The sequence below is a fragment of the Gasterosteus aculeatus genome, chromosome 12, assembly GCF_964276395.1.
Source record: "Gasterosteus aculeatus chromosome 12, fGasAcu3.hap1.1, whole genome shotgun sequence".
NCBI lineage: Eukaryota > Metazoa > Chordata > Actinopteri > Perciformes > Gasterosteidae > Gasterosteus > Gasterosteus aculeatus.
Window position 1 is genome coordinate 6,775,678 of NC_135700.1, and position 15,953 is coordinate 6,791,630.

General features: G+C 42.0%; 1 protein-coding gene across 6 annotated transcripts in view; it reads right to left on the minus strand.

The window, feature by feature from the left end:
- Positions 1–15,320, minus strand: part of cep89 (centrosomal protein 89) — a 40,520-nt gene extending 25,200 nt beyond the window's left edge. For 2 of the 6 annotated variants that reach the window (XM_078084905.1, XM_040164182.2), the window contains exons 1-16: positions 14,994–15,310; positions 14,310–14,416; positions 13,698–13,844; positions 13,038–13,230; positions 11,133–11,205; positions 10,181–10,294; positions 9,625–9,864; positions 8,921–9,063; positions 7,957–8,007; positions 6,950–7,033; positions 6,161–6,264; positions 5,870–5,985; positions 5,316–5,496; positions 4,676–4,843; positions 3,272–3,413; positions 1,173–1,262 (exon numbers count right to left, since the gene is read on the minus strand). In XM_078084905.1, coding sequence (XP_077941031.1) covers positions 1,173–1,262; positions 3,272–3,413; positions 4,676–4,843; positions 5,316–5,496; positions 5,870–5,985; positions 6,161–6,264; positions 6,950–7,033; positions 7,957–8,007; positions 8,921–9,063; positions 9,625–9,864; positions 10,181–10,294; positions 11,133–11,205; positions 13,038–13,230; positions 13,698–13,844; positions 14,310–14,416; positions 14,994–15,035 — 1,995 coding nt within the window. In that variant the 5' untranslated portion in view covers positions 15,036–15,310. Of the gene's footprint in view, positions 1–1,172; positions 1,263–3,271; positions 3,414–4,675; positions 4,844–5,315; positions 5,497–5,869; positions 5,986–6,160; positions 6,265–6,949; positions 7,034–7,956; positions 8,008–8,920; positions 9,064–9,624; positions 9,865–10,180; positions 10,295–11,132; positions 11,206–13,037; positions 13,231–13,697; positions 13,845–14,309; positions 14,417–14,993 lie in introns of all 6 variants that reach the window. The other 4 variants (XM_040164188.2, XM_040164196.2, XM_078084907.1 and 1 more) reach the window with 4 other exon arrangements.
- Positions 15,321–15,953: the final 633 nt, after the last annotated feature.

Below are 15,953 nucleotides of genomic sequence, written 5' to 3' on the forward strand. Positions count from 1 at the left end.
CACTGAGATGTTTCTCCCTGATGTGGCTTGAATGAAAACAGATGCTGACAGCTGGAGCACAAAGCACTGACCAGAGCAACCACTAGAGCAAGGCACTAATGCTGCCAGACTAATGCAATGCTCCCGTTCACAATGACAAACAAAACAACAATGACAGGCTGTACCAACCGTCATCACAGCAGTAAGACTCCAACTAAGATGGTATTTAAGCAGATGTAGAAACGGTTGCCATGGTGATTTGCTGGAAAATTGCACAATGTTTTTTTACCCTTCTGGAAAGAAATGGAATCTATGCAGTTTTTGTCCTAGAATGGATATGCAGAAAAACAAATTTCTTTCTTCCTGTTCACAACTGGTCATGATGACCAAACTAATGTGTATTACAGCCTCCTATACCTAACAAGCAAGAGTTTGACAGCAAACATCAGAAATTTGTCCTTTTTGAAATCATAAATTATAGGGTGATATTTAACAGACAAAAAACATTTTTGTATCATAGCTATGAACAAAGTGTAAACAAAAGTATAGGTCTAAACAAAGTGGCAACAGCCAAAAAGTAGAACATTTCAATAAAAAATCCGGTAATCCAATAAGTAATGGATCGCAATTCCAGCATCCAATCCGGAGTCTCTTTGTCTGAGAATAACACAAGACAGATTAAGACCAGTTCCGAGACGAGACCGTGACCTTCATCTTACTGCGACATTGGTATCGGCAGCAGGCAGTAATGAGCAGCAGCGGTAACGTTGCGGTAACGTTATAAGCGAGTAAGCAGCACAGTGGCCAGCAGGAGCAGTGAAACAGAGATATACGCTATTAAAAATAGGTAAATAAATGAAGAGCTAGAAAGGCAATGAGCTCGGCTTGAGCCAGTGCTCCTCAATTTATGCATTTTGAGTGGCGGAGGCCGATAGCGGATGGATTATCAGGTTTACTCGAGCCAGCTGATCAATAGGAAACAGATTGGAGCGTTATCTCGGACAAAACGGACTTAAAATAAGGATGGACTGTTGACGCACCGGCTGAGCCAAAGTTGTAGCCTCACATGCTACCTTGGCATCAGGGGTTAACGTCAGATAGCCCGGCTGCCACGTTGAAGGGCATTTTTTGGGCATGGGTCAGTGGCAACAACTTTATTGTGAAAGTGGCATTTAATTGGAAAAGGGACTTACTTTGACTTCTTCCTGTAGTTTTCCAAATCGTATCGTGCCATTCAGGATTCTGCTGACGAATCCCTGCTTTTCCTGCTGAAGAACTGAAGTCTGGGGAGGAGGAGAAGGACAGGGGGTTACTGATGTAAGGGGGGAGGTGGAACACACAATTTGAACAAGGAAGTAAGGGATGACGAGAGAGGTGATACAGGAAATGAACGACAGATGGGTGAAACTGTTGCCTGATTACAGTAGACCAGTGTGAAAACACTGAGACAAAATATCTTTTTTAGTTTTATATAACAATCAAAGTGCTGAACTGCTCTAAATGTATTATTTTTTAATACATTATTATTATTTTGTATTATTTATTTTTTTTTCAATAACCAAGTTTCCCATCTTGGACAAATTCATCCAAAACATATTTTTTAAAGACTTCCTTGATCAAAAACCCAAAATTTAGTGTGCCTAGACTTAGATAATGTCTTTGATATTAACATAAATGGAGTCATCTTGAGGGTCACATGGAGACATTAATGCAAGTAAAAGCTGAGGCAGTCTTCGTTAAATCTGCTCCTAGAAACAGCTCTGATGTGTTCCTGCCCCCACGCAGCCAATAACCAAAGACATTCTACTGTACTAATACAAATTGGTTCTTGTTAGTTTAAAACCCGCTACTTCTGAAATGTGTTTAGTCTGACCTCCCACGCATGATGATCTCTGACTATTTCTCTGAAAGGCGGGTCCCTGAACCTTTCACACACTCAGCCAACTGAGCAACGTTCTTTTTGTTGGATTAGCTTTATTTTGGGGGGTTTTATATGGCTCTCAACATATATTCTATGATGTTTTATTTCAAAATAAAAATCTATTTCAAAAAATCTAAATCTATAAAAAGTATCAAAGCTCTGAAAGAGTCTTGTTGTTATTCCTCCGACAGTGAGAGAATTACACGTTCTTTCTGAACTTCATGCTTGATCATTTCCAGCTGAGAAACAGAACAATCCACTAACTAGAAAAGTGCAGTTCGGTTGAACCCAGGTTAAGAACCACTGGGCTGAATTCTCCTTCACATCTTTACTTGACATTGTGACCTTTTTGTGATCAAGGTCAAGGGAAAGCGGTTAATAAAAGACACAGGACGTCATTTCTCATCGCTGTTGGACCCTGCACCCAGCTCCCCTAAACGGTCATCAATTAAACCCGATCGTCTCCAGCTATGACACGTCAAAATGCTTGCCTGCAGGAAGGGTCCATTCCAAGTACCGTGAGTTAATTCAGTGGAATGTTTAATCAGTCACACACATCATATTCCCCGGCGTTATTTTAGCAGCATCACCCCCACATCTCGCAGCTGTGCAGACATGGAGAGGGCGCCTGAGGTGGTAAGCAAACTGCCCTGATTGATAAATGACCCTGTTTGATAAATGACAAATGCAGCAAATAAAAGACTCCTTGCACCAAAAACCAAAGGTTCCCGAAATCTGCCCTTTGGCTTTTCTGCCTCTGCTGGGAACGTACTGCAGGGCTGCTGCGGATATGGAGCAATAAAGCTTTAGTTGTTATTTTACTATATGTTCATATGAAATACTGCAACACATACTGAAAGTATTCCATACGTATAATAACATAACTTGGTATAAAATCGTAGAGTATATAATGGGATCTAAAGCATTAAGGGAAATGCCTACACTTACCATTATGTTCTATATCCCATACTACATTACATACATTATTTAAGGTATTATATTCATAATTAATACAGACAAAGCCTAAGTATCATTACTTAATCATTTTACGTACTATTCTGGAGCACACAGTTAATGATATCATATCACTCTTGCATAATATATTTTGCTGACTTAGCGTCCTCACACCACTATGTCATTTCCCCTGAGACAGTACTGCACTGCTGCACATTACTTTAAGTACAACACTGGGTACTGTATGTACACGGCTTGCCTTGCAATTTTGAGTTAAATGCTGGACCGGATTTAGCCCGCGGGCCGCGAGTTTGACATATGTGCACTAGTGTGTCAGTAGTACTGCTACTCTACGTGATGCATGTGTACCATGTGACATACAAAAGCTTTCATCACTACCAGTCGCATTGGAAGTACCATTTGCAATAGTTGGTCCCTCTGTAGGGAAATGTGGCCGGCCACAGAAAGGACAGCTCCCATGTAATGCCGGGTCTTTTCCTCTTTCAACACGCACTCTTCCTTCTCTCTCTTCAAGACACTCACCCTCCTTTCAGCTTTCCTGCATGACGAAGAGACAAAGGAGAAGAGCATAATGAGACACAATTAAAGAAAATAGATGGGGGAGAGAAAAGCAATGAGACAGAAAGGAAAATGAGTTTGGTAAAAATAGGAGGACTAATAAAATGGAGAAGGGAAGATATTTCAAACCGAATGTAGGAGAGTGGCTCGGAGGTTATGGGGGAGAGAAGGGGGAGATAAAACAGTTGGAGAAGGAATAGAGAGAGCTAACTGGATGCTGTCTTGAGACCCTGCTGACATGATGCGAGCGGGCTGAGGATCCTGTTGGCTAATCAAACACCTCCTGACAATCTTCTCACTTCCGAATGAGAAAGTCCACCGTAATCTCAGATCAGGTCCCCGGGGAGCACAGGAGGATGGCAGACCAGAACACATTTTAAAACAGCTGTAATCCCCTGAAAATAATCCCCAAATACATTTTGTACTGAGAATAACCTGATCCGCACTATGGTAAGATGTGAAATACTGTTGAAAAGTCACTCTGGTAACTTCCTTTTATGTCTGCACGGATTGTTAAATAACTATCTCGCGCTTGATTCTTCTTTTTGGATGATGACATTTTTTTTTTTCAAACATGGCAAAAAACAGTCTCTGATCATTCTTCTATGGATCACATCGCTGACCTTTCCAACAACAAGAAATCAAGCTACCAGCACAAATATCACTTCAGTATTAACTGGGTGAGCTAATTGGTGATTAGATTTAAGGAGAACTTCATGTTGTTGGTTTTTGTCTTTTGTTAGTTCAATTAAACTCTCTGGTTTAGACCCTTGACACAATTATTATTCAAGAAAGTAATATCATCATTATAGGCCCGTATTTTATTCACGCTGACTGCACCTTTGTCGAGGAAGTCGGGCAGTCGGATGTGAGGTCACTAAGCTACAGGCACTAATTAGAATAATTGAGGTGTAAGCTTTGCTTTCTAATAGATGCAACCATGTAAACTCTGAAGCCTCAATCTAGCGAAATGAGAAAAAACACCTGTGTGGGTGGATAATGGCTGTGAAGGGGCTTTAAATAATCACATGTACACTAAAATATGAACGGCTTATGAACAGTTTATCGGCGTTATAAGACTTTTCATGATTTTCAATGCCAATGATATTAGCTACACGAGTATTGAGGGCAAACGTTAGTCTCATCAGCAGTATTAGTATAGCAATATTAACAGGGGCAGTAGCAGCACACAGCGTAAAAAGAACGTGTCTATATTTGTGCGGGTAGAAGTATATTTAGTACCTGTTGGCTTGTTTGGTGAGGTCCTGCTCAGCCTCCAATCTCATTTTGTCAGCACTCAGGTTGGCCTTGTCCAGAGCCAGACGCCTGTTCTCCTCTTGCAGGCTGGACAATCTGAGATGTAAATCGTCCGTCTCACTCCTATTTCTAATCTCCTGCTGCTCCAACTGTCTGAGAGCCAAGAGCAGATTGTACAGCATTCTTGGTGACCATCATTTTACATCACTTTTAAATTCCCTTTTTTCAGTCCTACGTGTCTTGATTGACTTGTGAAAATCAGGCTTATTTTTGAACCTCTATCAATATAACAGAAGTAATTACAGAAAGGATTCTGTAGGACGTTTGTCACATCCCAAAGCCCCTGTCTGCAGCAATTACCCATGCAATGCTTCGGGTGCTACTCGTTTGTTGGTCCTGTGTATTCTACAAAACTATTTTAAACAAAGTAGATAATTAAACCTTTTGGGAAGAAGACACAGCTCTGGCCTTTGGCCTTCAGGCCAACATGGAGGGCTGTGTACATTCTTCATTAACACATGTTGCAATGTGCGTCACTAACAAAAAACTACTGAAAATGAAAAGAACTGTTAAGAAGCAGCGCCGTTTGTTTTTCCAGCGATAAAATGAGACATTGCAGCCGTACCGTCTAAGTTTGCTGTCCATGCTGCAGTGCTCGTCCCAGGTGACGGCGTCCTTGAGGCGGCTCTGCAGCACTTGTACTTCCCTTACGTGCTTCTGTAACTCTCTCCTGCTCTCTTCCAGGTCCTCCTGCAAACGCTGCCTTTCTGCCTCCAACAGCATCAGCTGCTTAGACACCTTGGTAACTACAGTGAGGGGGACAAGAAGCAGGACTGTGTTTATACGCCACACTGACCACATGAATCATACGCTGGATGGCCTCCTTTTCCCCATTAAAATAGCTATATGAGCAGTTTATGTTCTAAAGTACTAAGTACGTTCTAATTGCAATTTGAAGCTTTCTAAGATATAAAATAAACATTATAAGAAAAGAAAACACTGAAGAATTATTTCTGAAATCAGATCAGTTACTTCTTCACCAAACCATTTTTTGTAATAACTGTTGAAACGCACACAACATCAGCCGCGGGATGCAGGTTTGTGGCACTTTGCAGCGCGTCCGCTCGGAGACACCCACGCAATTGGCAAGGAAGTACGGCTTTGAGGTAGTCGTTATACCTTCAGAATGGTGTCTGCTGTGGCTGGCCTTGGCTTTAACGTGCTGAGCCTCGAGCTGATCAATCAGAACCTGGTTCTCTTGCAATACCAGGAGGGCCTGTTCTTGTAGCTGATGACTGAAGGGAAGCGAGATAGAGAGAGAAGGAGAGAAATAGTATGTCCATAGCACGTAGATGCCATTATATGTAATATTGTCTTAAAACATACGCATTAATTCATTGACGCGGACAACTATGCACTACATCATTTTTCAAAATCATACACATGCACAGAGATCGTATTTCCTCTTACCAGTTCTTCTTGCTGACCCCTTCGATCTTTGCAATTTCAACATGGAGTTTTTCATTTTCTTTGATTACATCCTCTACATGAACCCGCAACCTCTTCACCTCCTCCTGTGGCAAGCAGACAAAGACACATATGGATCTCTGAGCCAAAACAAACATCGAAAAAGAAAATCCTTCTTTCTTCCAAGACAAAAGCCTTTATAGCAACTACAGCTGGGTGCACCAGTTGTCCGGGGTCATGAGCCATAAAGAGAGATAAGCCTTTAAGCCAGGTGTCTTTTAGATTAGATTAGAAAACTTCATAAATCCCCAGTAGTAGAACTCCAACAAAAAACAATAGACTAGATTCTACGGTGCACAACAAACAGAAAACACGTTACAACGAATGAATTACACCATAAAAGGGCCTTTGAGCGACGAATAAAGAAGAAAGATGCTAACTCAAAAACACACATCTAAAAGGCTTCATTATTGGATTGGTTCTTCTGAACAATCAGCTGACTGGGAAGTACTTTTTGCAAAATGATCATTGTTAATTAATAATTGACAATGGACATGCAAACTTATACCCTCTGATGTTTTTTTACTATGCAAACATTCCACACAGCTATCAGGAGGCCTCGCTGGTTATAAAAGTAAATAAAAGCATTTCAGTCAGGTACATATGTGATTTGCATGTTTTCATCCCATGGATTACATACAATATCCAATGCAGCACATTAACTGTTTGCTGCTAAAGATCAGATGACAACAATAAGAAACACACGTTCAGTTTCCCTCACGTACACTTTACCTCTGTGGTTTGCAGAAGTGCATCCTTCTCGTTTATCCTGTCTTCATAGGCCAGCACCAAAGGAGATAAATACTTCATGTCAAGCTAAAAAAAGAAAGAATAAGCACAGAGAAATGACCCAACCAGCCACAACATCCATACTATGGATCTGTATGGGTCTTATTAAAAGAAGGGAAATCATTTCCCAGCCCAGCAGTCCCAGTGTTTGGTAAATCTGAACCACACAAGGTGCAAGTGGCTTTACATTATTTTACGCAGCAGGACTCAAGTAGCTGTGGACGCGCAGTGACAAGGTTGGCTTTCTGCTTTGGCCATTTGAGAGGCAAAAAAACCCTCTCTTCCTTCTGCATCTTTTTAGTGATGCTGAGCAACTGACCAATCAGGCCCACACATGTTGAATCCAAGTCAAATCATTCAGAGTTAGAAATGAAAAAATAACTAGCAAGCTATCAGAAAGGGATTGATTAGTTCAGTGGTTCCCAAACTTTCTCTGTCAGGGCCCCCTTTGAGGATATGACCTTCTTGGTTTTTAATTAATCGTATTATAATATATAAACTCTATGAAAATGTGTTTTTATTTATAAGATAAGTACATGTCACTTTAACTTTTCCACCAGTTCTATTACATTTTGCAAACATATTTTCAGGTAGATTTACTTTAAATATTAAAATTGAAGCTGAGAACAGTGCAAAAACCTGCATTTCCACATTTAACAGGACGTTTTTAAACATTTTTTTCTGTGTCTTTTTAGCTTTTGATGCTGCTATCTCCCTCTCCCTTTTCTTCTCTCTCTCCTTCTCTCTCTTTCTCTCCCTTTCTGTCTCTTTGCTGCGCTTGTCCGCTTGTAACCTGAGCCGCTCTGGGGGGTCGTGGTGATGAACTCCTCTATCGGCCCGCCGCGGCCCCCCCGTTTGGGAACCACTGGACTTTAGCTCATTTGGACTACTAACCAGCCCTGCCTGCCATATATAAGTAATGCACTGCACAGCTATGTAAAGATACTCACCAGCCAGGGAGGGGGAGACCCCGTCTTTGGTAAGCCGCTGATTCTTGAGCTCTGGATGAAACGCAGTAAGAAAGTTAGTCACCATACCACCAGAACTCTGGTGGAGGTGGCAACTTTTTAAATGTTGTGCTTCCCACACATTGCGTAGTTTGCTTAAATAGTGATGGAGAATTAAAGTCTGCTGCTACATACGGACAGGTGCTCGGGGAATTTACCATGGGAGCCAAACCAATGCATTCTATAGAAAAGAACATTATAGTTTAAAAAAGGGAATAATCATCAAATGTTAATGGGATCTATAGAGGTGTCTCTTATTATTATTCTGCTACCAAACTACTTCCTAATGTTTTCCTTTATCTCTTCCTTTCACCAGCTGTAATGAGGGTTAGCAGAGAAGCAAACTGGTGGTGCTGTGAGCAGAGAACTCTTGTTGTGAAGAGACAGCATGAGGGAGCCATGATTAAAGCCACAGACACAATCATTTCAGGATGGACGGGAACAGGTCACTCGTTTAGTGCAACAAATCAGATAGACGGACAGACAAAAATAAGACATATTTAGCTCAGCGGGATTTAGATCAAAGGCAGATTTCTATCATGAAGGCTTGCTGGGAAAATATAAGGAGGTACCGGTCATGGATTTGGTATAAACGCTGATTAAATTACAGTGAGGGGAGAGGATTGTGTTACAGAACAAAACAGACTACACGGCGGTGAAGAGAGCAGAAGAGTACACTAGAACAGATACCCCTGGTTTTATTTAATTCTGGCAATGGAAGCTGGAGTGATGGAAGCTGATTGATGACAGGAAGGGCCTCGGTGTGATTAGGAGCCGTTCTACATGTAAGCTTTTTAATGGCTGCATTAACCTTCTACCACGAGTCGCTGGTGCCAGGCTTGAGCCCAGACCTAGTTCACAAGGCCAACATTAAGGTTGCAGAACAGCAGAAGTGGTGCAGTGATACCTCCTGTTTGGACAGTGGTCTGAAGAGGGTTTGGTAGCGGCTGAGCTCCACATTCAGACGGTGAACTGTCATTTTGAGGGCGTCATTTTCATCCACCAGCTCCTGAGCCTGTCGCCTCAGATTCATTAGCTCCGCCTGGCCGCCTGTAAGCACAGCAGAGCCGCCTCAACACATTTTTAAGACGTATACAAGTGTAGTTTCAGGAAGAAGGAAAAAGAGGGCGAGAGAGCTCAAGACAATTATCGGGTGATTTGCAAGTTTTGGTCTTTCGTCCATATGGATGTGACTCTGCTGACTGACCCTGAACCCCCCTCAGGGAATGATAAAGAGAAAATAATGAATACTTCGCTCGCAGAGGAGGAATAGTACTTTTCCAAGGTTCATCTTTCTGTAAACAGGGAGGTCGGACTCTCTAACCACCTCTCCATTCAAACTTCTAATTCTCCATCCTCGTCTGAACTATTTATGTTTTTTTGTGTCTGTACTCCCTCGCACTCTTCTTCTCATCATTCTGAGGAGCTCAAGTGGTCAGATCTACTTCCAGTCTCCCTCCTCCCTGTTGCAATTCACTGCTTGACTCCCTTTCCCTTCCTCCCTTTCCCCTCCCCGTTACTCCCTATTCCACTCTATTGATTCTCCTCCTCCCTCACCACGTCCTCCTCTTTCCGTCCCTCTGTACGTCTTCGGCAGCTCGTCCACTCTACCTGCAGATGACCTCGGGTTAGAGGAGGCTCGGCTCTGACTGATCTCCTGTTCCAGCCGATGCAGCCTCTCTTCCAGCTGCTTTTGGTCATCTAGCATCCTTGTGTCCCTCACTGGTACGCCCCACGCCGCCTCCCTCTGCACCTCCTCGCATGCCTTGCTGAGCTTTGGAGACGGCTGGTTCGGGTGTTTTGGGCTTTTGGCCAGGCGAGGTTGGTCGGGTGTTACGATGGGCGGCTCGGCTGTTATATGGAGGGTCAATACTTAGACAGGTAGTACACAAACATATTCTCAATGGAATAAAATAAAAATTAAGTGTGTCTAACATCGACAAAGAAATGCTGGTATGAGGCAGAAGATTTCTTCAACTGTTTTATATTTAAGTAATCCGACAGTCACTTCAGTGACTGTAACTATATACTAACTGTATAAAAAGACACCATAAACATTCGTAATAACCGAACCAACAGAGGTCGTGCTGTAACATGACATGCTAAAAAAAATCAAAGATGTTTAGAATGTTCTGCAAATCAAAAACTGAGTGTGACTTTCACCCACATGGCACATCTCCGCGCCTTGCAGGGCTCTTCCTGGCAGAGGCTTTGTTTTCTGCAGACTCGCAGCTTTCTCCGGGACAATGGACACCGGTTTCCTCGGGAAGATCTGAGAAGTCTGAAACAAGGGGATATTTCATGGTGAATCACTGCTAGATAACAAAAATAATGCCACTGTTAAATGCATGCGATGCCAGAAGAAGTGAACATAGAACACAGATTCCTGTGTGCTTAACTATATAACCCAATAAAATGCATATTGCTCTGTAAAAGTGACTTTCCACATTACTTTAATGTGTTACTTTAGAACACAGCCAGCCTGTGTATAGCATCGACAATTTAGTTGGTAAAAGTAGGAGCATTTTAGGCAGATTTTAATTTAGCACAGAGAGAAGCCTAAGGCCAGCTTTGGTAACAATAACTGTATAATGAGGCATTCCATTCTGCTTTCAATTATGTAAGGTGCGTCATGTCGGCTGTGAAACAACATTCTGGTTGAGTAAGGATTTTATCTTGGTCGTCCTGTAAAGCCTGACGAGGAGTCGGATGAAGGGAAGGCGGGTAACCACTTTTCTTTTTCTTTGTATGGGAGAAAATTCTGAAATCCAATTTCAGATTTATAAATCTGTACACATTATATTACATTACTGTATTACATGAATTGCTTGTATAAGGTTCCTGCTTCATTTGCTACATAATTGGAGTTTGCATTCCAACTACTCTGTTTATTGACCAATAAATATGCCAAGATCTATTTGTCAGATGCACAAAAATGTGTCATCTGTTCCAAACCAACTGATTGGAAATCTACAGTATGTAGACATTGACATCTGACGTTGTTTCATTGTCCTGTAAGGTTAAAGCCAGGGAGAATGTCGGTACATTGGATTGCCTAATTAAACTATACTCATCATTAGTTCTTATTATAGCTCATCTGACAAATTATGAGTAATTACCTGGAGAAGGCGCTCTTCTGCTCGACATCTGAATGAGCTGGGGTGCACAGGCCTGAGAGACAGACGAGTCAAACTAAAAGACCAGTAGAGAGAGACAGTAAGTCTTCTCAAAGAGACACAGTAAGGTCGCGTGAATGAGTCATAGCAGTGAGCCTTGTGTGGAGGAGAGTGACAGCTGAAACAGAAGAGCCAGAAGGATGCAGAGAAAGAAAGAAAGAAAGAAATCCGAATGTGGCAGAGGGAACGATGTAATCTGCTGATTCGCTCAAAGCACAATACCCAAATAATTAAGAAAAAAGCTAGATGCATATACACTAAGTTGGCTGTTTTATTAAGTAAATCTGAAAAACTGGAAAACTTCCCTTTCCCGGGCCATATCTACCAGCTCTGACTGGGGCATCCCGAGGCGTTCCCAGGCCAGTGCAGAGATATAATCTCTCCACCTAGTCCTGGGTCTTCCCCGGGGGCCTCGTCCCAGCTGGCCGTGCCTGGAACGCCTCCCTAGGGCGGCGCCCAGGGGGCATCCTCACCAGATGCCCAAACCACCTCAACTGGCTCCTTTCAACGCAAAAACGAAGGTGCGGTAAAGCGAGTGCAATACCGCCCCCGCTACTCCGAGACAAACTCACACTCCAGCATCCCCTCACTCGTGAACAAGACCCCGAGGTACTTGAACTCCTTCACTTGGGGTAAGGACCCCAATTACATTCATTACAACAGTAGTGCAATATTAAAGCTATGTTTAGAAAAATGATTCAGATTCCACTGTACGGTCACATTACAGGGATGCGATGACGTTACCTTCCTTGATACAAATGGAATAATAATAATAATAATAGAATCCCCAGTTAGTCCGGGTCCTCATCTGAGATTACAGCATGGGAAAGAAACATCCTCTGTAGTATGAGGTTTAATAAATAACAAAGCAGGAAACTAACTATGGGAAACAGAGCCCAGTGGGACCATTATAGTTTAGCAAGCCAATGTGACGTGAATAGAAAAGAAATATACACTGTGAGAGCAGACTCTTGGGATATAACCATGGGAAGATGGGCAAGAAATCTGCCGGGAAAAGAGTTATGAGCAGGTAAAGCGATAATTTTTAGGTTTGTACATCTTGTAAGTTACCATAAATGACAATAATTAGTCAGTTTTTAGTGTAAGTTGCCGGGTTAAGTGTTCAGGGGTCAGGAAGAAGTATCAGCAAATGAATAAAAACCAACCAAAGGTAGGAGACCTGCAATGGCACAACAAAAGAGCTTTACAGAAGAAAAATAGCCATAAGTGAATAAGGTACATTGAAAGGATATCTAGAGAATCTCTGGAGTGCTAAAAATCATCAGTGAGGAGAGTCAAAAACCTGGGGAAATAAACTTTCCAAATCCTCAATAGACGATGTTCCCTTTATTATGTGTAAAACGGTGCCTCTCAGTGGATAACACTTGTAACACAATACCCACAAAACCTGAAGTATAAAAGTATTTGGAAAGGGATCATTATCTTCTCCTAATGCAAATATTAAAACACAGAAATTGGCACTTGTCATTGCAGGAAAGGTGCAGTGTTATGAGGACGTAATAGGTCTCAATCAAATGCATACAACAGTATGCACTTCATGAAGGCAGCTGCAGTGTGTAGTAAAAGTACACAGAAATAATATACAATTTGTAACGCAGCTTGACATAAAATTAGTCTACGGGCTCCTTTCAAGGCCGCCATTTAAAAATGGCATTGCAAGCTAATCATGCAGCCGTTATCCGTACAGACCATGAAGGGTCTAGCTAGCCCTCTGCTGGACACTGCTGGAGGATAACCCATTTTCTTAAATCAGTTATTTATGGTGAGAAGAAGGTTGTCCTCAGTTGGTTTGCTTCCTTTGAATGGGTTTGTACTGTAGAGTCTCACCTTTGGTTTTAGAGGCACAGAATAGATGGGATCTGTGATTGAACAATTCTCCTCTCTAGCAACAGTTTGGTAAAGATGTTCCTCCCTTTCTTTTTCACTCTCCTCCTCCTCTTCGTTGTCTTCCAACTCCTCCTCTGAGTGGTCAGGGGAGGACAGGCGCGGTCGGCTGCTCAGATCCTCTGACCATCTGTCTCTGAGGAAGGATTAGAAGCAATATCACTATCTGGAGACAAAACTATGGAATTCAGCTATCAATAATTGTAGAAGTTAGTTAAGCTTACCAGACTGTGGTGTATGTAAATGTTTTCTTTTGAAAAACAAAAATAGAGAATTATAATAATTAAGTCACTACAGTTATAGATGGCTTCTTGAGATGGAAATTAACTACCCGTATTCTAAAAACTCTTTCATTTTAAAGGTCCCATTTTACAGACATATATTTTGCTCAATTTCTCTAAAATTCCATATTTGTGGAAGCTTAAGTCATCTACTGCTATTCCTTAAAGTAGGCTAAATTTCGTACCACTTTGTCCTATTTTTTTCTGTGACACACCTGATGAATACAGCCCCAGATACGGTTGAAACTTAGAGGGTCACCTCTTGTAATTAGAATAATGGGTCACAAAGCTAATACTGATGTATGTGCCGGAGGGAGTTTACCTGTTGAAAAGTTCTGGGCTGACGTTTGGTTCAGATATGAAGGACTCTGATCGGCCACTCTGCGAGTAGGACCTGGGCCGTAAGGGGGGGAGGGCCCATGTCTGTCCAGTGAGCGATGAAGTCAAGATGGCTGCTGCTAAGGCCGATCTGTGGATGGAAATACATCGTTCACAGGAGGAGAAACGGATACTTTGTGTAATATAACGTTAAGCGCGTTAACAATGCTGCTAATAAACATAAAAATATACAGTTATGCTTTATTATGTATAATGGATACATTGTTATGTAAATGTGGGTGATGAAGCTTAGTGGTGAATAGATTGATAAGGGAACACTTCTGAGTTGCGGTGACAACATCAGTGGAAGGAAGCTGACCAAACTATTTTAACACATTTCAATAATACGGTAATGTTTAAGAACAGCACAAAATTGTGCACAGGCTGCTGGTGCACACATGCACATGTTTGCAAAGCAAGATCGACACAGATGCATCAAACACAAGTACAATTTGATTTTAGTTTCATCTCAAAGTAGGGAAAAGGATCTGTGATGAATCACGAGATGACGTGATTTACATTTGAAGGAAATGAAAGGATGGAGGTTGTTGGGTACCTGGGCCTCTCGGGGGAGGGGTGGGGGCTGCGCGGGGGCGGGGTGCGAGGCACAGCAGCCTTGGGGGCAACGGAGGCAGCGGGGACCAAACCATGGGCGATATGCTTCTACACGCCACGCACAAGGAAGGGTCAGGGAGAGCGTTGGGGGTCACACGGACGGATGTTAACACACACGCATCGCGGTTGCTATGACGATGTTTGAGGAGGGTTTCGGTGTGTAACGCAGCATGAAATCACGTCCACGATGACGCAAAACAAAGAGACTGACGTTAAGCGGGTGGAAAGTAGAATTACCGAATGGTCCCGAATACGAGACACTGAAGTATTCAAACAGCCTGTTGCATTGGACACGCTGTGTCCAGTATGTAGCAGTCATCGTACAATGGCTGCCTTTCCAAATAAACCCTTCATTTTACTCGCTGTATTAATGTCGGTCAACAATATGAATACAATTAGTGTTGCATCACTTTGAGGTTACAAAGCGTTATCAATGCTGAACAACTTCTGCTAATGTTAACTGGATAACCGAAGTTACACAAACAGGTAACGTTAGCTAATGTTAAATTAACGCCAATTGAGTGTTAATTTAACCAAATACAAAAAGGCATTTAGATTAGACGTTTAGCTAGCTAGCAAGACATTTAACACGGGGAATCGGTTTCATAAAAGACGTGAAACTTACAAAATCGTTGTCTTTCTCCCTCCTGAAATTGAATTTGAACATAGTGCAAATACTTGCGGGACCCTTTCTTCAGTGACGTTAGCTAAAGTTACGTTTCAGTTTTAGAGAACCGCTATTTTACAACATTATTCGAGTCAAATAGCATAACAAAAGGTTTTATGTCATTGTGTTACTAATTATCTATCCTCTTTTCCACTAAAACGATGTTGAAAAACGAGCAAGCTAGCCGTGTTCAACAGGCTGGATGTTTGCAGAAGATTTCTCGTATCGAGACGCTTCGCCTGGAGACGCACCCTCCTACAAAGTGAGTGCTGACTGGTTGAAAGTAAGGAGCGGAGCCAATCAGTGGTTATTATGATTCACGTAGCAACGAGGTCCTTCCCGACCAGCAGCTAGGGCGACAGGGGGCGATGTCGTTCCATGTAATAATCAACTGCCGCCTCCGGGCTTCACAGAAAGACGTGTGTAATTAATACAATATACAGAATACTCTAAAACGAATGTTTCTACCGAAGCGATTAATAAAGTGCGTTACCTCATATGACAAAGTTTGACTTCCAGACAGTCCTTTTAGTTAAATATATATATATATATATTTATATTATATGGAATGCTACTCCAAAACAAACTTCAAGCAAACATGTCAGCCTTTTGACAATAAATCAGTAGTTGAGTGCTGACCTCTTATTGTTAAAACAAATGTTAATACAGCAAACTTATTTTCAAAGTTCAAAGCAATCAGCTCTTTCTTTTCTGACTAATCCCTACCACACACACAGATATGTGCCAGGCCATTGCCCCAAAACAAATGACTGGTATGGGTGAATACAGACGTGATGGGTAAAAGTTAATCACATTGTGTTTTTCTTCTGTTTCCATGAAGGCCGATTAGGAGGTCACGTGACCCCAGGCCAGACTCCCATCGGTTACAAACCCATGAGTGTTGATTTAGGGTGGCTC